We start from the raw sequence: 26,229 nt of genomic DNA, 5'->3' as shown, positions 1-26,229 counted from the left end.
TTTCATATACATTTCAATTCTTTCACAATTGAACACTGAATCAACCTATTTAAATCTACTAAGAAGCTGATGAATACTAGTGACCTGTTGTTATCAGTTTTTCCATAACATTAATTTTATGACACCTGTACTTTTAGTAATACTAGTACTTTGAGTTTTCTATTATCTACATTTCCCCCCCAGACAAGAAAAAGAAGTAACAAAATAGTCACACTGTTAAATACTGTTAAGGCAATACTAAAATCTAACTTGGATTTGCTGATAAACAAAGGTGTGAATTTACTATATGAAAGGTAGTTTGAGGTATCATAGTATGCAGACTTAAACTTCATATAGGGGGCCAGAGCCATAGCACAATGGTAAGGCATTTGCCTTGCACTCTGCTGACCCAAGACGGACCTGGGTTTGATCCCCGGTGTCCCATGTAGTCCCCATGTCAGGAGTGACTTCTGAGCACTTAGCTAGGAGTAACCCCTAAGCATCACCGGGTATGGACCAAAAACCAAAAATGAATATTAAAAAAAAGTTAAATGGGGCTGGAGTGGTGGTGCAGGTGGTAGGGCGATTGCCTTGCACAAGCTAACCTAGGATGGACCACAGTTAGATCCCCCGGCATCCAATATGGTCCCCAAGCCAGGGGAGATTTCTGAGTGCATAGGTAGGAGTAACCCCTGATCGCCACCGGGTGTGGCCCCGAAAAAACAAAAACATAAAAATATATAAAAGGTAAGATGTCTGGGACTTGAGCGCGGAGAGATAGCATAGCCATAGGGCGTTGCATGGGGCTGTTCTGGGAGGGACCCAATTCAATTCCTGGCCTCCCATATGGTCCCCCCAGACTTCCAGGGGTGATTTCTGGATGCAGAGACAGGAGTGACACCTGAGCACTGCTGGGTGTGGTCCCAAAGCCAATCAATCAATAAAATAAAGTTTAAAAAAAAAATGCCAGGGGGCTGGAGTGATAGCACAGTGGTAGGTTTGTACATGGGTGACCCGGGTTCAATCCTCATCATCCCATGTGGTCCCCTGAGCCTGCCAGGAGTGATTTCTGAGTGCAGAGCCAGGAGTAACTCCTGAGCACTGCAGGGTGTGGCCCAAAAAATAAAAAAGAAAGTGAAGACGTCTTTTTACAAAGTTGCAACTCTAACCAATATCTTTTTTTTTTTTTTTTGGTGGGGGGGGTGACTCTCAGGGGTTACTCCTGGCTATGCACTCGGAAATCGCTTCTGGCTCAGGGGACCATATGGGACACCGAGGATCAAAACTAGGTCCATCCTGGGTCAGCTGCTTGCAAGGCAAACACCCTACCAATGTGCTATTGCTCTGGCACCTTGAACCAATATCTTAATTATTGAATCTGATTATGTAAAATTAGTCTCCAGGGAGAATAAAGAAGTGATCTGGCTAGAGAAGTTCAGCTTCTTAATAAGACATACATTTTTCCAGTCAAACTGAATAATTAAGAGTTTTGGTGGGGCTGAAGTGATAGTCTAACTGGTAGGGCACTTTCCTTATATATGGCCAATCCAGATGCTATCCCCAACATCTCATATGGTCCTCTGAGCCCATCAGTAGTGATCCCTGAGCATAAAGGCAGGAGTGAGTCTTAAGTACCAGTGGATGTGACCCCCACATCTTCCAAAAGGAGTTTGGAATGATGATGTAAAAAGCAAACATTGGTTAAATGTGGTTGGTTCTTTGTCTTTTATGAGACTAGCATAGTGACTTCTTCACTTTATTTTATTTTTATTTATTTATTTATTTATTTATTTATTTTTGGTTTGGGGGCCACATCATTGACGCTCAGGGTTACTCCTGGCTATGTGCTCAGAAATTGCTCCTGGCTTGGGGGACCATATGGAACGTAGGGAGATCAAACCGTGATTCATTCTAGGTCAGCTGCATGGAAGGCAAATGCCCTACCGCTAAGTCACCACTCCGGCCCCTAGTTTTTATTTATTTTTTTTCACCCCCCCTAGTTTTTATTTTTTAACTGCCATATTGTTGATACAGTTCAAAGCCATTCAGACAAAATGATTTATGAAATGCACAGTCAGACTTTTTCTTACTTGGTAGCTAATTTGCAACTATAATCCAGTTATAACAGTGTTGGGCCCAATACAGTAGATCAGGTCCTATAAACATTTGTACCATTTCTGAAAATAAACACTGTAGAGCTAAGGCATGCTTCCCTTTCATATCACCACAGGATGTGCCCCTACCCCCACCCCAAAAAGAATGTATACTGGGATGTAGCTCAGTAGTAGAGCACTTGCTCGCATGTGTGATGCCTTGTGTTCAATCCAGACACCACAAAAATTTCAAAAATAAAAGTGGTTGGGGCCAAAGCGATAGCACAATGGAAGGGCGTTTGCCTTGCATGTGACTGACCCAAGAAGGACCTGGGTACGATCCCTGGCATTCCATGTGGTCCCCCAAGCCAGGAGCGATTTCTGAGTGCATAGCCAGGAGTAACCCCTGAGTGTCAACGGGTGTGGTACAAAAACAAAACAAAAGTAAAAGTGAGTGAGAGGAATAGAACACTTACTTTGTATGTTGAAGACCTAGGTACCTCATGATCCCCTGACTACCAGGTATGGCCCAAACCAAACCATGTCTAGTTGCATTTATAATAGTATTGAGCTCCGTGAGTACAGTTTAGGATGGTGTGTGATGTCAATCTCTGTATTCTAGGATCTGAGCTTGGCCCCTGGTTTATAGTGAATGCTCAGTAAGATTTGCTGAAAGAAATTGTGCATAAATCAGGGCTCTCGTTTCCTGGAAACTTGGACTAGAAGGGCTGGAAAAACTCACCACAAACACATTTGATTTCAGGCAAACAGTGGGCCCAGTACAAACGGCTGCCAGTTCTTCATTACCTGCTCGAAGTGTGATTGGCTGGATGGGAAGCATGTAGTGTTTGGTGAGTTCTACTTCCCTCTCCCATAAAGTGGGATTTCCAGAGGAGATTATCTTTTACTGCCCCACCAGGAATGCTCAGGTAGTGTGAATTGTTCAAGTGGAAGTGGTGGGAGGAGGTGGAGATATGTGGTTGGCGAACAATAGGAAGGAAAGAGGGAAGGAAAGAAACAAGTCCTTTGCAGTCACTCAGACCAAGGGTTACTACTTGTGACCTTTCATTTCATTTGTGTCATTTCATCTCCCTAAATCTTACATTTCTGGATGAGAATGGAATGAATGAATGGCTAAGAATGGACAGGCAGGGCCCGGAGAGATAGCACAGCGGCGTTTGCCTTGCAAGCAGCCGATCCAGGACCAAAGGTGGTTGGTTCGAATCCCAGTGGCCCATATGGTCCCCCGTGCCTTCCAGGAGCTATTTCTGAGCAGACAGCCAGGAGTAACCCCTGAGCACCGCCAGGTGTGGCCCAAAAACCAAAAAGAAAAAAAAAAAAAAAAAGAATGGACAGGCAAACCTGGATGATGATGCAAATGAAATTCTAAAGTCTAGTTCATACTCTTCCTACAGGAAAAATCATTGATGGACTTCTAGTGATGCGAAAGATCGAGGTGAGTCCTGTTTTGATTTCTTTTCTTGCCTTTCTGGTCTTTACTACTTTCTGATGTCAGAGCTAGACTACAAGTGAGAGCGTCAAGTTACTTAGAGATCTCTGAAAAAAGAAAAGAGATCCTATGTCTCCACATCTCGCCTTTTTCTTGATCCCTAGACTAGACTCTCTGACACACAAGGTTTGGCCCTAGGTGGCCCTTTCTGCTCCGAGCCCAGGATCTCAATCACGGAGGATCGGCCCTCGCCTCTGCGAGAATGAACATATTTGATAGATTTTTCTTTTTTTTTTTTTTTTTTTTTTTTGTGGTTTTTGGGTCACACCCGGCAGTGCTCAGGGTTACTCCTGGCTCCATGCTCAGAAATTGCTCCTGGCAGGCACGGGGGACCATATGGGACGCTGGGATTCGAACCGATGACCTCTTGCATGAAAGGCAAACGCCTTACCTCCATGCTATCTCTCCAGCCCCGATAGATTTTTCTTAACAAACATTAGAGCATCAGCTCCTTCCTGTCCGGAGCTCACAGGGATTGGGGATGATGCCTTGGCAGCAGGAGCTTCAAGTTCTTGAAGTGAATTTCTGCTTCCCTGTCCATTTGATGAAATGTTGACACGCCCCGCCCCCCCCCTTTCCCTTACCTTTCCCAGGTAGCATCCTTCTTAGCTTGATCAGGATCCTCCTGGCTCTTGCCCCTGCCAACTTTTGCCCCTTCCCTGCCTCCTTCATGTTCTGTTCATAATTTATTTTTTTCTCTAAAAGTCCAATAGTACAAGGTGTCGGGCAATTCCTTTGCATGCGACCGACCCGAGTTCAATTTCCAGCATCCTATATAGTCCCCTGAGCCTGCCAGGAACAATTCCTGAGTGCAGAGCCAGGAATAACCCCTGAGCACCACGGGGTGTGGCCTAAAACCAATAAATAAATAAATAAATAAATAAATAAGTGTGCCCTACTCTTTTCCTGCCCCAAAACCTTTTGCTTCTGCTATTTCCTTTACCTGGATTGCACATCTGGTGGGCCCTATTCCTCCTTTCAATTCCAGCCCTAAGGGAAACTGGTGAATCCTTCTTGAAATCCTTAAACAGTTTTAGTTACTTTCTCTGCCCTGAAATTCACAGTTTCATTTGTAATTTACTACATTGTTGTACATAGCAGTGTTGGTGAACTTTTTCTCTTTGATCTGCATTTTATGTCTGGCTTGTCTGTCTGCTCAGACATGGACTGTGGGATCAGCCTCTGAGGATCAATCTTCAACATGGCAATTACTCAGCAGGCATTAGTAAGTGCTTTGTGAATCTTACAGTATATGAATCTCTACTATGCTTTTCTCCTAGAATGTTCCCACGGGCCCTAATAATAAGCCCAAGCTGCCTGTGGTAATCTCACAGTGTGGGGAGATGTAGTCCCAGAGCATGAGACATGAGCGACATAGGTAAGTGTGTGACCATGGAAAAGGCCACTTCTCTCCTCTGCGCCCATTTCCCCCTCTATTCAACATCTGCCTCCCAAGATCACTGTAAGAATGAAAAGAGAGGGCTGGAGTGATAGCACAGCAGTAAGGCATTTGCCTTGCATGCGGCCAACACAAGACAGACTCCCGTTCAAATCCTGGCATCCCATATGGTCCCCCAAGCCAGGAGCAGTTTCTGAATGCATAGTTAGGAATAAATCCTGAGCATCATCGGTGTGGCCCAAAAAACAAAAAGAGTACCTCTTCTTTCCCTTTTTTCTCCCTTTTCCTTCTCCCTTTCCCTCTATTCTTCCTTTCAACCCCTCCAAATAAAACCTTTTTCCTAGGACCAAAGTTCTTACAGGAAGTAATTGCACTCATCTTGCAGCCTGCCTGTACCGCCAGAGGTCACTCCTGAGTGCAGATCCAGAAATAGTCCTAGAGTACAGCCAGATGTTACCCACCTCACCCCTCCAAAAATATTTTTTCCCATTTAGATCAGGGGTGGTGAACAAGTTCGAAATAAAGAGCCAAAATTTTAAACTGTGAGAGTCAGAGAGCCACACCACGCACTGACCTGCCAAAACAGACAAACACTCACACAAAAGCATATAATTTTAACAATAATATATTAAACACATATTGCATTTTGCCATTTTGAGTGAGGGTAAAAATCCTGTTCACCACCCCTGATCTAGATTCATCAGTGGTTGACATTCTTTTTGTTTGTTTGTTTGTTTGTTTTTAAGGTTACACCCGGCAGCGCTCAGGTTACTCCTGTCTCTAAGCTCAGAAATCGCCCCTGGCAGGCACAGGGGACCATATGGGATGCTGGGGTTCAAACCACCATCCTTCTGCATGAAAGGCAAATGCCTTACCTCCATGCTATCTCTCCGGCCCCTGACATTCTTGATGTATCATTTTGTTTATCTTTTTATGTTGCCTTCTCATTTTTGGCCTTCTCCTTTCCTAAGATTTTTCTCATCTCTGTCCCTGTCCCTCTTTCCTTCCTTTTCTTCCATCTTCTTTTTCTTTTTTCCTGCCTGCCTGTTTCTTACAATTTTTTTCCTCTCTTCATTTTTTTCCTAATTAAACATTGAAAAACTTCCATATTGGGCCTGGAGAGATAGCACAGCGGCGTTTGCCTTGCAAGCAGCCGATCCAGGACCAAAGGTGGTTGGTTCGAATCCCGGTGTCCCATATGGTCCCCCGTGCCTGCCAGGAGCTATTTCTGAGCAGACAGCCAGGAGTAACCCCTGAGCACCGCTGGGTGTGGCCCAAAAATAAAATAAAAATAAAAAAAGAAAAAAAAAAGAAAAACTTCCATATTTACATTTTTGGGACCACACTCAGCAATGCTCAGGTCTATTCCTGTGCCTAAGAATGACCCCTGGTTGTGCTAAGGGAACTGTGGTACTGGGGGTCAAACTTGAGTTGACTTTTTTTGGGGGTGGAGGGTCATACCTGACAATGCTTAGGGGTGACTCCTGGCTCTGTGCTCAGAAGTCGCTCCTGGCAGGCTCGGGGGGACCATATGGGATGCCGGGGTTTGAACCGGGGTCCATCCTGTGTTGGCCGCGTGCAAGGCAAATGCCTTACTGCTGTGCTATCGCTCCGGTCCCCAGAACATCTTTTTTCTTTTCAATTTTTAAAAGGAATTTGGGCCACACATAACTGTATTCAGGTCTTACTCTTGATTCTCTGCTCAGAGATCACTCTTGGTGGAGCTTGGTGGACTATAATTGGGTGCCAGGCATCAAACCTGCATCTGCCTTGCCCGTTCTACTACATCTCTGGCTCCTAGAATATATCTTAATAAAAAAACTGACAGTATCTTGCTTATTCTTTTTTTCTATTTTTCTTTATTTTTCTTTTTTTCAGCCACACCCAGTGACACTCAGAGGTTACGCCTGGCTATGCATTCAGAAATCGCTCCTGGCTTGGGGGATCATATAGGACGCCAGGGGATCAAATTGTGGTCTGTCCTAGGTCTGCTGTGTGCAAGGCAAACGCCCTACCACTGCACCACCGCTCTGGCCCCTATTTTTTTCTTTAATGTCTTGCTTTATCTTCACTTCGTTATTCTTTGCTATGCAGAGGCTCTAATATCCAAGCGGGTCAGCATGAGCAGTGTTTTCCTTTATGTCTCTTGTGTTATGTCTCCTCAAAAAGAGCCTCTATCTCAGATCATCATGTTTCCTATTTTCTCATGATTTTCTCATAGTTTTGTTTGTATACACACAGAATAGTCTAGAATTGATTGTTTTTTTTTACCTTTTCCCCCAATGGAGGTCTATTTAGTTACAGCTGAAACTATTTTTATGACACTCCCATCTCTGTACTTTCCTCTCTTCTCACAGCATCTGGCCCTTATAGGCATTCATTGAGAACTTACTCCCTGAGTTAATCAGGGAGAGAATGTCAGGTATTTCAGGCAGGAGCAGCTGTGAGCAGGTGCTGAGGCAAGAATGCACAAGTGTTTGCTGAAAGCTGCACATGGGCCTCTTAGCAAGCCTTATGTCCCTCTTCAGGCACCACTGATACCCCAAGCTTTCCCCTCTACCCCTGTTCAGGGCCACTCCCTTGCAATCTGTTGTTCTCTTCTAGGACCTGCTTGCAACTGCCTCCGTCTCTTATTCATTTTGTTGCTAAGTAGAGGTGAGCTCAGAGGTCCTTTTCCTCTGAAAATCTTGGCTGTACATTACTGCTGGGAGCCAGAAGATAAAAAGAATCATATTTAGGAATTCTTTGTAGGTCTGAGACCCATTTAGAAAGCTCTGGAAATCTGGCTGGGAATTTTATTTCCACAGATAACAATCATCACCCTCCTCAACCCCATTTAGCAAAGTCAATTAAACCTTTGCCCCTATTAAAATCCCACTTTTCAGCCTGCAGCTGAAGCATAACAAATTCAGTAGGGTCATTTGACATTCCAGAGGCCCTGTAGACCGTTACAGTCTTCATCTGTCCTGTCTGATACTGGAATTGTTCTAGGTCTGAATGGTAGGTACATCCTGAGAACTTCTAGCCACCTGTGACAGTAGAACATTTGAAATGTGGCTGTTGTGACTTGGGGACTTTATTTTTGTTTTTGTTATTTTATTTGGGGAGGGACACACCTAGCAACTCTCAGGAGTTGCCAGGCTCCTGGCAGGCTTGGGGTACCATTTGGGATGCCAGAGATCAAACCCGAGTTCGTTCTGGGGCACCACGTAAAAGGCAAATGCCCTTCCACTGTGCTATTACTCTGGCCCCTGATATTTTATGCTAAAGAAACATTTAGAGGGGCCGGGTAGGTGGCGCTGGAGGTAAGGTGTCTGCCTTGCAAGCGCTAGCCAAGGAAGGACCTCGGTTCGATCCCCCGGCGTCCCATATGGTCCACCCAAGCCAGGGGCGATTTCTGAGCACATAGCCAGGAGTAACCCCTGAGCGTCAAACGGGTGTGGCCCAAAAACCAAAAAAAAAAAAAAAAAAAGAAACATTTAGAAGGACCAGAGTAATAGTATTGTAGGTGGGCACTTGCCTTGCACACAGCCAACTCAAGTGTGATCCCAAGCATCCCATAGGATCCCTTAAGCCCCATCAGGAATGTTCCTTGAGCTCAGAGCCAGGAGTCTTCCCTGAGCACTGGTGTGTATGGCCCAAAACAAAACAAAATTTAAGGAACCACATGCAGTAACTCCAGTTCAGAAATCCCACCTCTGCATCTCTGAGAGTTCATACTTAGGGACAATATTTATGTTTTGGTTTGGGGGCTTACCCAGTGATGCTCAGGGATTATACCAGGCTTAGAACGAATCTGTCAATTTGTCTGTGTTGGCTGTATAGAAGGCAAACACACTACCTGCTATACTATCTCTCTGCCCAGATAAAGCTAGTTCTGAATAAAATCTTTTATTTTGAAGTTTATTTCATCTTTGTGGTAGTTACTCCTGACAGTGCTTGGGGCAATCAAGCACTGGGAAAAATCAAACCCAAGGTCTCATCCGTGCAAGGCTGTGCTCTACCATCAACCACTGAGCACTTTCTTTTTTTTTGTTTGTTTCTTTTGGGGCTCAGCCAGCAGTGCTCAGGGGTCACTCCTGGTTCTAGGCTCAGAAATCACCCCCTGGCAGGCACAGGGGACAGTCCTTCCGCATGAAAGGCAAATACCTTACCTCCATGCTATCTCTCGCCACTTTCTTAATCATTGAATACTTTTTGTACTTGAACTTTGAGCTAATAGCTTTATTTAAATTTATTTGTGCAGCTACCATAAACCCTCGTGTAGGCTTTGAGGTCTTCGGTAATCAAGATGAGCCTCTGACTCAAACAATTCTAAAGCCCCTCTTGCTTTTCTATCCCATGTATGAGGGAAATCATTCTGTATCTGGCCCTCACCTGGCTCACCTCACTCACCATTATACCCTCCAGTTCCATCCACATTTTGGTAAAGTACATGATTTCATCTTCTAACCAAGTAATCTTCTATTGTGTATATGTACCAGAGTTCATTTATTTGGTCATCTGCTCTTGGACACTTAGACTGTCACTTAAACTATTTCCCTATTTTGGCTGTTGTGAATAGTGCTGCAGTGAACATAGGAGCGCATCTTTTCTGATTAGGGACTTTACAGTAGATGTCCCGAGTAGAATTGCCCATGTCATACAGAAGCTGGAAGCTCAGTTCTTAGCTTTTTCTTTTTTTTTTGTTTTGTTTTGTTTTGTTTTGTTTTTGGGTCACACCTGATGGTGCTCAGGGGTTACTCCTGGCCCTGCGCTCAGAAATCACCCCTAGCAAGCTTGTGGGACCATATGGGATACCAGAATCAAACCACCATTCATCCAGCATGGCCATGTACAAAGCAAATGCCCTACCGCAGTGAGTGCTGTCTCTCCGACCCGAGTTCTTAAAGCTTTTTAAAAGGCATCCAGATTGTTTCCCAAAAGGTGAACCAGTCAATATTTCTTTTCCCCAAAATTCCCACCAACACCAGTTGTCTTTCTTCTTTGTGTTTTGTGCCAGTCTCACTGGAATGAAATGATAGGTCATTGTTGTTTTGATTTACATTTCTCTCATGGTAAGTAAATGCAAAAGCATTTTTTTGCCTGTTCATCTTGTTTCTGTTTTTGGATGATTGGGTTGTTTTTTTTCTTTCCTACAAATGCTTTATATATCTTAGATATTAACCCATTGTTAGCTGAGTGGTGGACAAATAGTCTCTGCAACAGCCCAAGGCTGCCAGGTCCCAGTGCTGAAAGGGCCTGTAGGGCCCAACAGCTGGGTGGGGCTGAGACCCACCCAGGGACTACAACTTGTAGGGCTGACCCAAGAGGAGAGGAGAGAAACTTAAGTATACCTTTGTTCCTCCTGCAGTCTGAGGGCTGCTGCTGAGCCCTGGGGCTTTCAGAAAGTGAGTAAGAGATAAGTGGAAATTCACTGACCAGAGATGGCTAAGGGAGGCACTAGTACAAAAAAGAAAGAAAAGGGAATAGAGGCAAAGCAGGCAGCATCTCTCCAATGCTTTATCTCTGCTCCCACCCCCAGACTAGCAAGAACTGCTCTGGTTACTATCCTAGCTCCCTCACAACAGTTCAAGTTTTTTGTTTTTGTTTTTTTTTGTTGTTGTTGTTTTTTAACAGTTCAAGTTTTACCTTTTATACCCAGCATGACGAGGTGCAGTGTCCAAGTGTAACTGCCATACATTTCCACCTTTTATAGGTTTTTTGTTTTGTTTTGTTTTTTTGGGTCACACCCGGCGGCGCTCAGGGGTTACTCCTGGCTCTATGCTCAGAAATCTCTCCTGGCAGGCTCAGGGGACCATATGGGATGCCGAGATTCGAACCAATGGCCTTCTGCATGCAAGGCAAACACCTTACCTTCATGCTATCTCTCCGGCCCCCTTGTTTTGTTTCTTATATATGGAGAATTTTACTCAGTGGTCAGTGGAATTCGTTCAGGTGATGGTCTGCAACAGCCATGGTAGTTGTTAGCTTCATTTCTCTACTTGACAGTTTATTTAGAAGTTCCAAACGGAAGAGATAGGTGTATGGAAGAAATGAAACAGAGTTTAAGGAACAAACATTAACTTTGTAACTTTTTATCAAACCTATGCCTAGCCTAAGTGAAAAACTCCCAATTCTTTAGGATAACAGGGTGACAAATTCTTTCTAGCTGCTTCCTGCTGATAGGGGAGAATTGTGGGGTTATCAGAGTTTTTCACTTTCTATTTCTATCTATCTAAGGGACAAATATTCCTATTTCAATTTTTTCTTTGTTTCTGTGTCTCTTTTTTTTCTCTAAATATAAATAAAAACTCCTTTGCTCATTTTCTTTTGTCTTTTTTCTTCAACTCTCTTTTCTCTATGTAATAAATCTTTTTTGTTCATTTTGTCTTTGTTTCTGTGTCTAAATCTTTTTCTCTATATAATAGATCTATTTTTTTCATATTTTCTTTTGTTTGTTTATGTCTAACCCTCTTTTCTTATCTGTGTAATAAATCTATTTTTCTCTTTCTCAATTTCTCTCTCTTTTTTTTTTTTTTTTTTTCGGTTTTTGAGTCACACCCAGCAGCGCTCAGGGGTTCCTCCTGTCTCTACACTCATAAATCGTTCCTGGCAGGCTCAGGGGACCCTATGGGATGCCGGGATTCGAACCACCGTCCTTCTGCATGCAAGGCAAACTCACTACCTCCATGCTATCTCTCCGGGCCCCCCCTCTTTTTTTATTTTTGTTTTCATTTTTGGTTTTTGAGTCACAGCCAGCAGTGCTCAGGGGTTACTCCTGGCTCTATGCTCAGAAATTGCTCCTGGGGGCCGGCGAGGTGGCGCTAGAGGTAAGGTATCTGCTTTGCAAGCGCTAGCCAAGGAAGAACCGAGGTTCAATCCCCCCAAGCCAGGGGCAGTTTCTGAGCGCTTAGCCAGGAGTAACCCCTGAGCATCAAATGGGTGTGGCCCAAAAAAACAAAAAAGAAATTGCTCCTGGCAGGCTCAGAGGACCATATGGGATGTGGGATTTGAATCACTGTCCTTCTGCATGCAATGCAAATGCCCTGCCTCCACGCTATCTCTCTGGCCCCTCAGTTTCTCTTTTTTCAATCATTTTTCTCTCATATTCATGTATCTCTTTCACTCATTCCGTTTCTTTTCAACATTTCATTTTTTTCTTTTTCTTTTTTTTCATTTTTCTGAAATTCTTTTAGAAACCAGGGTTCACTTGATCTTTTAAGCTGCCATTTGCAGAAGCCCAATTATAAGGTCAGTATCCAGTGGATATGATGGAAAGATCTGAGCCTGTATCAGTCATACCCCTGAATTGCTTGCCATCAATTTGTAGGGGAATTACTGGGCAAACATTTTTGTGCAGGCTATATGTGAATGCCACCATGGGGTCAGTAGAAGCTCCTAAAGATTTAGTGCTGCTAAATCCCATGATCCTTGGGCAATCAGAGTAGGCTGGCATTACAAATGGGAGGAATTGGAGTTGTGCTATTCTCTCACCCTTTTTAAAAGTCCATATTGTGGGCACTGTTATTACAATTATTAGTTCTCCCCCATAGTCCAGGTTTATAATCCCCATGTGAAAAGTAATGCCCTTTATTGTTAGACTGCTCCTCCCCAACAGCAGACCTACTGTGCCTGGTGGTATTGGTTCCTTTATGGTTGAGTGTAGTTTGTTTAGGCATAGTGCTGGAGTCAGGTTTATATCAATCGGGCAAGGAATGTCTAGGATGGCACTTCCAGTGGCGGGCTTTAGCAAGTTTACGGGTCGTAGGATTGCATGACTTGTTGCCCCTGATTTTGTAGGCTCCCTGCCCAGTTTCTCAGCTTTGCTGAAAATTAATAGGGCATTCTCTCGCCCAATGATTACTTCCTTTGTATTGTAGGTATGGTCCAGGTGGCAGTCTCCAGAGGTGGGAGTAGGGAGGACCCTGCATTCTCTCCTGTAGTGACCAAACTTGCCACAAGTAAAGCATGTACCCCAGATTTGGGAGATCTGGGGCTGTCCTCTGTTTACATAGGCAGATTGGCAATCTCTTGCCCAGTGATTACCTCTACCACGTTTAGGGCAAGGTTCAGGTGCACGGTTGGGTGGGGCTCTAAAGTCTCTTAATTGGTATCCTGGACTCCTAGTTTGTTTCTGGACTAAATAAGCCTCAGGGGCATTTACTCATGCCTGGTTGGAAATGGGTTGAATGTTCCAGCGTGCCTTGAGGTGTCCCATTCTGTCTTCTCTCTCCTTTATTAGTCTTAGAATGGCCTGATAGTCCTCATTAGCATTTTCAAATGCCTGTTATTTTATTAAATGATCCTGGACCTCTTTACCCTTAGCTTGTCTCTGTACTGCCTCAGAGGGCTTGCTGATGAATTGCAAATGGCTCAGATACACCCTGGAAGTCAGAATCCACATCTATTTTTTTCCATTGCAGATAAGGCAATATCCCTAATATAATTTAGGATTATGCGGGATATGGTAGCCTGTTTTTTTTTTTTTTTTGTATTCTCCTTCTAACAACATATCAAAGGTGATTTTTTTTTTTTTTTTTTGGTTTTTGGGTCACACCTGGCAGCACTCAGGGGTTACTCCTGGCTCTATGCTCAGAAATCGCTCCTGGCAGGCTCGGGGGACTATATGGGATGTTGGGATTTGAACCACACGACCTTCTGCAAACGCCTTACCTCTTCAGCCCCCAAAGGTGATTTTGATTCCAGATAAGCCTCTTGCCTGTTTTATTTCTTGTTGAATAATTTAGCTTTCACATCATCACTTTGTTTTTTGTTTTTTGTTTTTTTTTGAGGGGTGGGGGGGTTCACATCCAGCAGCCCTTGGATTACTCCTGACTCTGCGCTCAGAAATCACTCCTGGCAGGCTTGGGGGACCATAAAGAATGCTTATTCGAACTACCTTCAGTCCTGAGTCGGCTGCATGCAAGGCAAACGCCCTATTGCTGTGCTATCTTTCCAGCCCCTCACCTCATTACTTAGCCACATTTGCCATTGCAAATATTGGGATGGGCTCAGGCAAATTTTGGTCTGAAAGACCTATGGGGTCCAAAGTGTGTTTTTGCCCCAGCCTGACAGATACTCAGAGCAGTATGGGGATGTTGGCCCATATGTTGCAGAGGCTTCTCAATCTGTGAGCTATCTTTTATTTTGCTCTTCAAGTCCTTTGAGTACAGAAGCTTCTTTGCTTATCTTTGCTTTGCCAATAACATTGAGTCACTGACGATGCCTCTAGGTTAGATGTCATAAAGGGTTCTACCCATTTTCTCAATATAATTTGTAGATTCAGGTCTGACATCAAGGTTATTCATCCCTTCTCTGCCTCTTTTTCTTTGACAATTTCCAGCTGTGCTCTGGGCTTATTTCTGGTTCCCTGCTGAGGGATCACTTCTGGTGGTGCTGGGGGACATTATGGTGCCAGGGATTAATGTAGGTTGACCATATGCAAGGCAAGTTATTTACCTGCTGTACTATCTCTGCCACCCCTTTAATCCATTTTGTTATTGTTATTGTTGTTTGTTTGTTTGTGTTTAGTTTGTTTTTGGTCTATACTCAGTGGTGCTTAGGGTTAACTCCTAGCTCTGCATTCAGGAATTATTTCTGCCAGTGCTCCAGGGACTGTACGGGATGCCAGAGATGGAACCCAGAGAGGCCACTTACAAGGCAAGTGACCTATAAGAGGTCAGTAGTGGCATGACTTAGGGGACTTTATATTGTGGGGGCCCAAAGTGGAACCCAGGTCAGCTTCATGTGTTCAGTGGCAAGTGCTGTACTCCAACCCAATCCATTTTGAATTGAGTATTGTGCAGGATATGAAATAAGGATCGAGTTCCTTTGTTTTTTTTTTTTTTTTTTTTTTTTTAAGTCACACCCTAAAATGCTCAGTTATTGGCTCTGCCTTCAGTAATCACTACCAAGTGCTCTTCACTGTGGCTCAACAATCAAAAAAATATCCTGGGGTGTGTGTATGTGTGTGTATGTGTGTGTGTGTGTGTGTGTGTGTGTGTATTTGCCACACCTGGTGGTGCTTAGGGCTTACTCGTGCCTCAGGGCTCAGAAGTTATTCATGGTAGGCTCAGGGGACTACATGGGATGCAGGGAATCGAAACTGGGTCAGCAATATGCAAAGCAACATCTGTAAGCGCTGTGCTATCACTCTGGCCCCAGATCTTGGATATTCCTTTTTTGTTTGTTTTTTGCTTTTTGGGCCACACCCTTTGATGCTCAGGGGTTACTCCTGACTATGCACTCAGAAATCGTTCCTTAAACCAAGTTCGTCCTGGATCATTTGTGTGCAAGGCAAACCCCCTACTGCTGTGCTATAGCTCTGCCCCCAGATCTTGGATATTCTTTGTTTCTTTGTTTGTTTGTTTTGTTTTGTTGGGTCATCCTCAGGGGTTACTCCTGAGCTCTTCACTCAGAAATCGCTCCTGGCAGGCCCGGGGGACCCAAGGGGATGCTGGGATTCAAACCACTGTCCTTCTGCATGCACAGCAAACACCCTACCTCCAACACCCTACCTCCAAGCTATCTCTCTGGCCCCCATCTTTTTTTGTTTCGTATTGTTTTTGGGTCAACCCTGGCAGTGCTCAGTAATTACTCCTGGCTCTGCGCTCAGAAATCGCTCCTGCCAGGCTCGGGGGACCATATGGGATGCCAGAATTCAAACCACCATCCTTCTGCATGCAAGGCAAATGCCCTACCTCCATGCTATCTCTCCAACCCTCTTATCTTGGATATTCTTTTTTTGTTGTTCGTTTGTTTGTTTTTTGGATCATAACGGGCAATGCTCAGGAGTTACTCCTGGCTCCTTACCACCAGGCTATCTCTCCAGCCCCATCTTGGATATTCTTTTTTCTTTTTTTTTTTTTTTTTGGTTTTTGGGCCACACCCGGCGATGCTCAGGGGTTACTCCTGGCTGTCTGCTCAGAAATAGTTCCTGGTAGGCACGGGGACCATATGGGACACCGGGATTCAAACCAACTACCTTTGGTCCTGGATCGGTGACTTTCAAGGCAAACGCCGCTGTGCTATCTCTCCGGGCCCCATCTTGGATATTCTTATATGAACTGTAATACAGTTTCCATTGGCTACCCAAAGGATGGTCATATTAATATTGACATTAATCCCTCCAGTCTTGAGCAAGGAATGTGTTTCCATCCCCATATGTCTTATTTTTTTTTTGCAGTAAATGATAATTTTTTATGTCTTTATTAAGCTAATTCTCAAGTATTTCTCCAATACTTGAAATTTTGAGGTGTGATTACAAATGAAATAGTTTCCTTTATTTCTCTGTTTCCTTAAGGAACGCAACTTGGATTTCTCTGTATTGATTTTGTAGCTTCCAAATTACTGCTTATTTCTAGGAGGCAATATTTTGTAATGTCTTTAGGATTTCTAAGTATAGTATGTCATCTGAAAATAGTTATAGTTTTACGTCCTTTTCCATTCATATGCCCATATAGATATCTCTTTCTTGCCTAATTGCAATGGGTAGGGCTTCCAATACTATCTTGAATAAAAGTAGTGAGAGTGGGAACCTCATATCTTGTGAGTGATTGTAAGAAGGGAAGTCTTGTAGTTTTTCATCATTTAAAATATATGTTAGCTGCGGGTTCATGGTAAACCACTTTATATTGAGGGAAGTTCCTTTTAGTCCCCAAAAAGAGAGTTTTTAATCATAGCCACATAGAAACTGGGTGATTTCTGTTTCATCAACTTTCTGGAAGAGCCTGAAAAGGGTGAGAGTGGATCTTCTGTAAATTAAAGGTGTGGAAGAACTCACTGTAAATATATTTGGACCTGGCTTTTGTTTTGAGAGAGACTTTTAATTTCCATTTTAAGTTCCTTAAAAGTACCAAAAACCAAAAACAAACACAAACAAAAAGTAGTTACTCTGTTGAGGTACTTGCTTTTTCCTTTGGTCCAACTTTGGAAGGAAGAATATAAGAATTAAAAAATCCATCCATTTCTTCTAGGTTCTCTAGTTTTGGGGCACAGATATTTTCATAATCCCAGGTGAGCCTTTGAATTTCTGTGGCATCAGTTGACACCCCTTTCAATTCTGATTTGGTTTGTTAGTCTACTCTCTTACTTTCTTTGTAAGTCTAGTTAATGGTTTTTCAATTGTGTTGATTTTTTTTTTTCAAAGCATCAGCTCTCAGTTTCATTGGTTTTCTGAATTGTTTTTAGTTTACATTTCATTGATCTTTGCTCTAAGTTTTATTATTTCTTTCCTTCTCTTTGCTTTGGGGAAGTCTCTTTTGTTGGTCTCTTTCAAGTGCTTAAGCTGTGCTGTTTGGTTATTTGACCCTTTCTAATTTCCTAGTAGACACTTACATTGCTGTTAACTCCCCCATTAAAACTACTTTGCTCTTCCCATATATTCTGATATCATCTATCTTCATTCTCTTTATTTACAGAAATCTTTGGGTTTCTTTTTTGAATCTTTGAACCGCAAATTGTCCAGTATTAAATGACTTAACTTCCAAGTGCATTAGTTTGTTTTGTTTTGTTTGGAGGCCACTCTCAGCTGTGTCCAGAGGTTACTCCTGGTTCTGTGCTCAGGAATCACTTCTGGGAGGTGCTGAGGGAACCATCTGGATATTGGGGATGGAATGCTGCTTATACAACTGTGCAACCCTACTCTGTGTAATATTGGGATAAGTATCTTTGAATATTTACCTCTCTGGAAAGAATATTGACTCCAGACAGATAATACAGTAGGCAGGATTCTTTCTTTTTTTCTTTCTTTTTTTTTTTTTTTTTTTTTTTTTTTTGGTTTTTGGGTCTCACCCGGCAGTGCTCAGGAGTTACTCCTGGCTCCATGCTCAGAAGTCGCTCCTGGCGAGCACGGGGGACCATATGGGACGCCGGGATTCGAACCGATGACCTTTTGCATGAGAGGCAAACGCCTTACCTCCATGCTATCTCTCCGGCCCCAGGATTCTTTCTTGCTTTGCACATAACTAACCTAAGTTTGATCCACAGCACCCCCCATTTTGTCATTTCAGCCTTGTCAAGACTGATTTTTGAGCTCAGGGCTAGAAGTAAGCTGTGAGTATATCTGTTTCAAACTCAAACCAAAGAATGTAATTCACACATAATCTATTTGTTTACCATTGTTAACTGTGATTAACAGATAGTGATTAGGGCTCAGAGGGAGAGAGCAGCAGATAGGGAAAAGGCTCTTTTTTTGTTGAGGTTTGATCTCCAGCACCTTATAGGGTCCCAGACCCAGGACCAGGAATAAGCCCTGAGCACCTCTGGGTGTACCCCCTCCTCAAAAAAACACCAGACTAATAGTGATTAGGTTAAACTAATCCTTTTTTGTGGAGGTTCCAGAGCATATATATTGCTTACAAGTTCAAGACTCCAAAATTTAATTCCCAGCACCAATTGGCTCCCTAGAAATACCATATAATATGATCCTGGTGACCTGTGAGAGTAGCCCAGCACCATTTTGCCCAGGTAGCATCACCTGAGCATTAAACAGCCCAGCTCGGGACCGGCGAGGTGGCGCTAGAGGTAAGGTGTCTGCCTTGCAAGCGCTAGCCAAGGATCAGGACCGTGGTTCGATCCCCCGGCGTCCCATATGGTCCCTCCAAGCCAGGGGCAATTTCTGAGCCTTAGCCAGGAGTATCCCCTGAGCATTAAATGTGTGTGGCCCGAAAAACCAAAAAAAAAAAAAAAAAAAAAAAAAAAACAGCCCAGCTCAATTGACTGAGTATTGCCAGAAGTGGCCCCTGGGTCCTCTTAGCATTGATTAGGAGCCCCACTCACATACAAAAATTCATTGTGTCTATGGAGGGTGGAAATGGTAATAGGTGGTGTTGGAATTGCATGCCACTCTGGGATTACCTCTAGATGTCATCTACTCCTATAAAGGAAGATTATAAAAAAACATGGTGATGTGTGGGCTGATCCCCATTCATCCCTCCATTTGAGGCTCCATATTTGAAAAACCCAAGAACCTGCATATTTTGGTAGGTTTTTTTGGGGTTTTTTTTTTTTGTGTGTGTGTTTTTTGTTTGTTTGTTTTTGGTTTTGGTTTTGGGTCATACCCGGTAGCACTCAGGGATTACTCCTGGCTCTATGCTCAGAAACCGCTCCTGGGGGCCGGAGAGATAGCATGGAGGTAGGGCCTTTGCCTTCCACATAGAAGGACGATGGTTAGAATTTCGGCATCCAGCGCCGGGAGAGATAGCACAGCGGTGTTTGCCTTGCAAGCAGCTGATCCAGGACCTAAGGTGGTTGGTTTGAATCCTGGTGTCCCATATGGTCCCCCGTGCCTGCCAGGAGCTATTTCTGAGCAGACAGCCAGGAGTAACCCCTGAGCATCACCGGGTGTGGCCCAAAAACCAAACAAAAAAAAAAAAAAAGAATTTCGGCATCCATGTGGTCCCCCAAGACTGCCAGGAGCGATTTCTGAGCGTAGAGCCAGAAGTAACCCCTGAGCTGCCGGGTGTGACCCAAAAATAAAAATAAAAGTAAAAAAAAAAAAAAAAGAAGAAATCGCTCCTGGAAGGCTTGGGGAACCATATGGGATGCCAAGATTTGAACTACCGTCCTGCATGCAAGGCAAAAGTGCTACCTCCATGCTATCTCTCTGGCCCTGGTTTTTGTTTTAAGGCCACATCCAGTGAGTTATTCCTGGCTCTGCAGTCAGGAATTACTCATGACATTGCTTAGGGAACCGTAAGGTGTTGGAAATTGAGCTTGAATCAACTGCATGCAAAGCAAGTGCTATACTATTTCCCAAGCCCAGCACCTGCATTTAAAGAAGTCACAGCCACAAGGGGGAACTGACAGTTAAAAAGATAGAGCACCGGAGTTTGTGTGTGTGTGTGTGTGGGGGGGGGTGTCCTTTGGGTAAGGCAAAGAAAGCAGAGTTTGCATGGCAGGGTGTGTGGGTAAGATGATACTTCAGTTGACAACACAAAGAAATGAATCTTGGGAGTGCATTCCAGGCAGAGACAACTGTATAAGCAAAAGCAGTAAACAACTGGAAGTATAAGAGCCAAACACTAGAGCCCAGAAATCAAAGTGTAATCAATAAGACTGGAGGAGGCCCAAGCTGGGGTGCCTGGGGTCCCATGAGAGTCTATTTGTGGGAAGCTTTTTTTTCCCCCTAGAGAGAACGTGTTATGCTTCTGAGTTTCTCCAAAGGGAACCTGATCTCTCCCCCACCACCACTAAAAAAGGAGAGGGGGCAACAAAAACCTCTAAATGGTTTTGAGTAGACTGAGTGAGTGATTTTTCTGGTGGGGAAGGCAATTCTCGTAGCAATGTAGATGATGGGCTGAAGGCCAGGAGGTAGGTAGCCACTGTCATTGTTGGCCTGTCAGAAAACACAGGTGTATGAAACCTGGCAAGAGATCTGCCAGTCAGCACTGGAATGCCTGAGACGCCATGGCATCATTTCCTATCCTGAGTGTAGGAAACTGCCAGAACAGAGGGATATGGAAACAGCAACATCTGGCTCTATCCCGAGATGCCCAGTAAGGCCAAGTTCTCCAGTAGCATACCCAGTGTGGGCATACCCCAAGGAACTGCCATGACCTGAAAGAGAAGTGCAAAGAGATAGAATACTCCGCAAGTACCAGATTGTTTTTTTCAGTTAATGATTTCAGAAATCTTCATAGTGAGGCTGGAGCAATAGCACAGCGGTAGGGCATTTGCCTTGCATGAGACCAACCCAGGACAACTTAGGTTCAATTCCAGACATCCCATATGGTCCCAAGCCTGCCAGGAGCAATTTCTGAGCGCCAGAACCAGGAATAAAACCTCACCCCCCAGCTCCACCGAGTGTGACCCAAAAATAACAACAGAAAGAAATATATACTGCTATGTGTGGTTTCAACTAATCCTGACTCCTCCTTGCTTGTAGCATTTGACTAACATTAGGTTTGAAGTATTTCCTGAACTTTGTCTCTCTCTGTCCCTCCTCACTATGGGTTCCGCTCAGGTTCTTCATCTATAACCACATATGTGTTGGGGTCTGGTTTTCTCCAGACTGAGAACTCAAGATTAGGACCTTGCCTTTTGGACCTGGTCTAAGACAGCACACCTGGAATGGGAGCAAGCACCCTGCAATTTCTTCCAAGGTTCTTAATATAGTTGGGCCTTTTGTTTGCTTTTGTTTTATTGGTTTGGTGGCCACACCCAGTAGTGCTCACAGGGATCACTGCCCACTCTGTGCTTTGGAAACCATATGGGGTGCTGGCAATCTAACCCAGGTCAGCTGCATGCCTTACTCATATTACTATCTCTCCAGCCCCACCTTTATAGTTTTCTGCCTTTTGCTTGAGGGTTCTGAGTCAAACCTCTCTGGGTTAGTAGTGTGACACCACTCCAGGACTGGCTGTACCCTAGCCTAGAGGAAGGGTGTGATTATGTTTGAGGGAAGGGGAACTGTGATATCTTCCTACTTACTAGTTCTTTAGCGCTGCTAACCCTAAGGCCATAAATAGTGGGTGTGGACTTTCCTTTCTCAACCCTGGGACAAAAAAAAAAAGTGCGGAAGAGTATTACTCTTTGTTCTCTAGCTCCCCCAGGAGCTATCAGTGTTTGGTTGTAGGACATAGGCTTTGGAGCCACTTAAACCAGGAAAACCCATCATTGTCGGGATATTAACCACTCAGACCCTAATTTTCCCTTTGCTAAATTACTTATGACTACACAAAGTTATGATAAGTGATACATGAGATATGCTTTGCCTGAAAGATTACTTTTTCTTTTGGTTGTGCAGTACATCTCTCAGCTTTGAAGAACTAAGTCGATCCTAAAGCAAGAATCAGACCTATTCTGCTTTTGGGAAAAGAGGATGGGAAATATATTGGAGAACATGACCTCTTGCGAAATGTCACCACCTTCCTGTTCCTCTGAGCTGCTTCCCTTTCTACACCACCGACCTCCACACCTCTGCCCTTCTATGCCTTGTTCTGGAGAAAAATAACCAGGAATGGCCCATTTGCTTCCTTGCCTACTGCTACCCTCTTTGGTCAAGAGACCTCGGAAGTATCACAGATTCAGGACCCAGGATTTTTACGTTTTCAACTGTAAATAAAGTTTTATTTTGTTTTGTGTGTTGTTCTTAAATTATTTCAGTGGTGACAACACTCACATCGTTACCTTAATGAGGCCAGAGTGAATGAAGACCAGCTCTGCTATGTGCAAGTTGAGTAGTCCCCTCATATTTACAGTCCCTACATCAGATTGGCAGTCCACACTGCAGATTAGCAGTTCCTGCTTCAGAGTAAATCCCCTCAGTTTATCAACCTCAGCTGCAGAGGCCACTCAAAGCACAACTCCAAGACCAGGCAAGTATGATTTAGTCTAAGGATGCTCTAAGTAGATCTGGTTTCATTCATTCTGTAGTCTCTGAGATAGGAATCACTAACTTGGAATATTTGGGAATGAGACACCATTTGAAAGAATCTGCTTTGAGGATCAGAGTGATAGCACAGTAGTAGGGCATTTGCCTTGCACATGCCCGACCCAGGACGTACCCGGGTTCGATTCCCAGCATCCCTATGGTCTCCTGAGCCTGCCAGGAGCAATTTCTGAGTGCAGAGCCTTGATTAACCCGAGCACCACCAGATGTAATCCAAAAAACACCTTGCTTTTGTTAATGGGTGAATTGAATGCCCAGCAATGTCTGTCAGATTGGTAAAAAGTCTGCATGCAGAGTTCCTGTCAGCCTCTCTTTAGGCAGTTCCCAGCTATACCTGGGACCCAATCTTGATTTACAATGTGCAAGAGGCCCACTTGAATTTTTGCCATAATTCAGAATGAGGTGAGATTATGCTATAAGCAAGAAAATGAAAAACCAGTGGGCTCATTGTCCATTTTCATAAAAGAATTTACTAAGACAAAAATCGTGATGTTTTAGTTAGGAAATAGGAAGAAATCCATAAAATAGTTAAGTCTTGCACTCCAAATTGGGTGAATCCAATGAAGAGCTGGGTTCTAGAACAGACGAACCTGGCTAAAAGTGCTGTTTCAGTGTATTGGGGGACAAAGAAGTTATTTGTAGTTTGATATTTGTAAGTTGACAAGTTATAATATTCAAGTGCACATGGTTCAAGCTACACAAGAGAGACAGGACTATGACCTACTGAAGGAGAATTCTTCAAGTCACTAAAAGAATAAAATAAGAAGGGCTGAGGAGATGCATGACTTTCTATCCAGGAATGACCTGTAAGTGTGATCAGGTATGGCAAAAAGAGATACAAAGGGAAGATGAACAGTGGAAATCCCTAGTTGACAAGTCTAATGATGTGCCATCCTGTAGAAACTGAGTTTTTCCTAAAATCTATCTAATGCTGGGTTCTGTCTTAGGCACTGAAGCCAGACTCAGACTAAGTTGTGGTTCACACTGTGGCAGGAGATAGAATGTTTTGGTGTATTAAAATAAACTGAACAGAAAGTTGGGTTTTTTTGCAGGGAGGGGAGTCGCATGGGGGACCAGGGATTGAAACCAGGTCTGTAGTATGTGAGGTAGGCCCCTTGCCCACTGTACAATCTATAGTCTTTTTTTTTTTTTTTTTTTTTGGTTTTTGAGCCACACCCGGCGGTGCTCAGGGGTTACTCCTGGCTGTCTGCTCAGAAATAGCTCCTGGCAGGCACGGGGGACCATATGGGACACCAGGATTCGAACCAACCACCTTTGGTCCTGGATCGGCTGCTTGCAAGGCAAACGCCGCTGTGCTATCTCTCAGGGCCCTATAGTCTTTTTTTTCACTGCTGTTTCCTAGTAGTAAAAGCTAAGTTGTTACTTCAAAGGGGTAAGCAACTAGCAAGTGTTCAAATGTGTTGTATGAATAATGCTGGCATGTGCCAGATGCTATGGGAACAGATGGGAAGAGGTAAATTTGAGGTAAGGATGAACTGATTGGCTGGATTTTGCTTCCAAGTTGAATTACTAGCTTTGTCTTAATTCTATGTACCTTGCTGGACAGTCTGAGCTCTCCAGGTAGCAAGGGGCTAGCAGAAGTGGAGTGAGTGCTTCCATCCATGATAGATGACTTTTGATATGAACCGTTCATCTTCCTTCCAGGATTGAGTACCTTCTCTACAGTAATAAAGTGGCTTTAAGGAATTTTGTTTTGTTTCATTTGGGGCCACACCCAACAATGCTAAGGAACTACTCTGGATTCCCAGCCCCAGGTCTTTTCTGAAGGTATGTGGTGACAGTGGCCAAACCAATACCAGTCACAAGTGTCTTAACCTAACATCTTCGTATTCATTCAGCATAAAGAGCTTAATGAAGAAATGGATGTAATGAAACATTAACATTTCAAAGTGTTAGAGTTTATTTTTCATAAATAAATTTATGAAAAATAAATACAATATATTTTTCAGTTATATAGGTAAGGCTGTTCATACACCCTGGCATGCTCCTGTCATCCACTTAAGAGTCTGCAAGTTCACTTTGGAATAAAACTCCAAAACCTATGGAGCTTACATTGGGGGTGGGGAGGTGTGGCCCATGCCTGGCAGTGCTCAGGGGTTAGCTCAGGGGCCATAGGGGATGTAGGGGATTAAACCTGGGTTGGTCCTGTGGTGGCAGTGTGAAAGGCAAATGCCCTAAGGCTGTGGTATCATTCAGGCCCCCAGGGCTCATATTTAAATGCCCTCACTGAATGGGCTGGAGAGAGCTTAAAGGGCTGCCTGGGGTTCAATATCAAGCATTCCGGGGGCGGTGGCGCTAAAGGTAAGGTGCCTGCCTTGCCTTTGCTAGCCTTGGACGGACCGCGGTTCGATCCCCCGGTGTCCCATATGGTCCCCCAAGCCAGGAGCAACTTCTGAGCGCATAGCCAGGAGTAACCCCTGAGCGTCAACGGGTGTGGCCCAAAAAAAAAAAAAAAAAAAACAATATCAAGCATTCCAAGGGTCCCTGAGCACTGTGAGGACAAACCAGGAATAGCTCCCAAAGCAGATAAAGTTAAAAATTCACATTTCAGGGCCGGAGCGGTGGCACTAGAGGTAAGGCATACATGTGCCTTGCAAGTGCTAGCCTAGGACGGATCACGCGGTTCAATCCCCCAGCATCCCATATGGTGCCCCCCAAGTCAGGAGCGATTTCTGAGCTTATAGGCAAGAGTAACCACTGGGTGTGGTCAAAAACAAAACAAAACAAAATTCACATTTCATTGTCCATAACTTTTTTTTTCTTTTTGGTTTTTGGGCCACACCCAGTGAACTCAGGGGTTACACTTCTGGCTCTGTGCTTAGAAATCGCTCCTGGTTCTGGGAACTATATATGGGATGCCGGGATCGAACCTAGGTCTGTTCCGGGCAGCCGCGTACAAGACAAACACCCTACCGCTATGCTATCGCTCTGGCCCCATCATTGTCCATAACTATTTTTGGTTTGGGGGCCCACACCCTAGTGTTGGTCAGAGCTTATTCCTAGCTGTGCTCAGAAATCACTCTGGGCTGGTTCCATGGACCAAACGCAGTGCCTGGAGTCTCCAGCCACGTCCATGGTGGTGGTGGTGGTGGTGGCGGCTTTTAACACGTGGTCTTGGGATGCTCTGCAATGGCCACTTTCTCTTTCTAAAGTTAAGCATAGCACTTAATTTCAAAAGGCAGGAACTGACTGGTGAGAGCGCTGAGCTTTGGCTCCTTTTTGGGGGGCCACCGCCCCCCCCAGCCAGCTCTTGCTTTGACTGTGAGCAGCTCAGGTCCCACCCCCTCCACAAGACTACCCCCCCCACACACGAATCCCATCCATAGCGGAGTAGACTCCCTCTAAATGAGAGACATTACTACAGTGGGCAAGGCGCTGGCCTTCCACGCGGCTGACAGGGGTTTGATCCCCGGCCTCCTCTCAGGCACCAGGACTTCATTCCAGAGCTCTGTTAGGAGTAGTAACCTCTTGAGCATTGCCGGGCGTGGTTTTATTAAAAAAAAAATGTTTAAGAAAAAAAACAAAAGGAATGCAGGTGAAGGATTTCACCCCACCCTAGTTGGCCACAAAATGACAATGTGGATATATTTTTTGGAAATGTGAATTTTCCTTATTTCAGACGACTGCTGTAAGGGAAAAACGTGCAAGCCAAAAACGCCCGAGAAAAGCTTGCCCAAGAAACGTGAGCTGAAACCCAATGATCGGTGGCCGATCCGAAAAGAGACGTGGATACTCAACTCCTGTCTGAGAAGGTGGGCTGGAAGGCAGGTCCGTCCGCAGGCGGGTCTCCCGCCCTTCGCCCTAAATATTACTAGGGTGCAACGGCCTGAGTCCAAAGGACTGACTACACCGC

General features: G+C 44.2%; 1 protein-coding gene across 1 annotated transcript in view; it reads left to right on the top strand.

Annotated features, from left to right (window-relative positions):
* The window catches only part of PPIH (peptidylprolyl isomerase H), a 33,446-nt gene extending 11,401 nt beyond the window's left edge, over nucleotides 1-22,045 (top strand). Inside the window, exons 7-10 of the mRNA XM_049775076.1 lie at nucleotides 2,836-2,923; nucleotides 3,488-3,528; nucleotides 4,863-4,960; nucleotides 21,711-22,045. Coding sequence (XP_049631033.1) covers nucleotides 2,836-2,923; nucleotides 3,488-3,528; nucleotides 4,863-4,931 — 198 coding nt within the window. The 3' untranslated portion in view covers nucleotides 4,932-4,960; nucleotides 21,711-22,045. The remainder of the gene's footprint in view (nucleotides 1-2,835; nucleotides 2,924-3,487; nucleotides 3,529-4,862; nucleotides 4,961-21,710) is intronic.
* The last annotated feature ends 4,184 nt before the right edge of the window (nucleotides 22,046-26,229 follow it).

Source organism: Suncus etruscus, chromosome 6 (genome assembly GCF_024139225.1).
Source record: "Suncus etruscus isolate mSunEtr1 chromosome 6, mSunEtr1.pri.cur, whole genome shotgun sequence".
Lineage (NCBI taxonomy): Eukaryota > Metazoa > Chordata > Mammalia > Eulipotyphla > Soricidae > Suncus > Suncus etruscus.
This window is presented reverse-complemented; position numbering and strand designations above follow the sequence as displayed.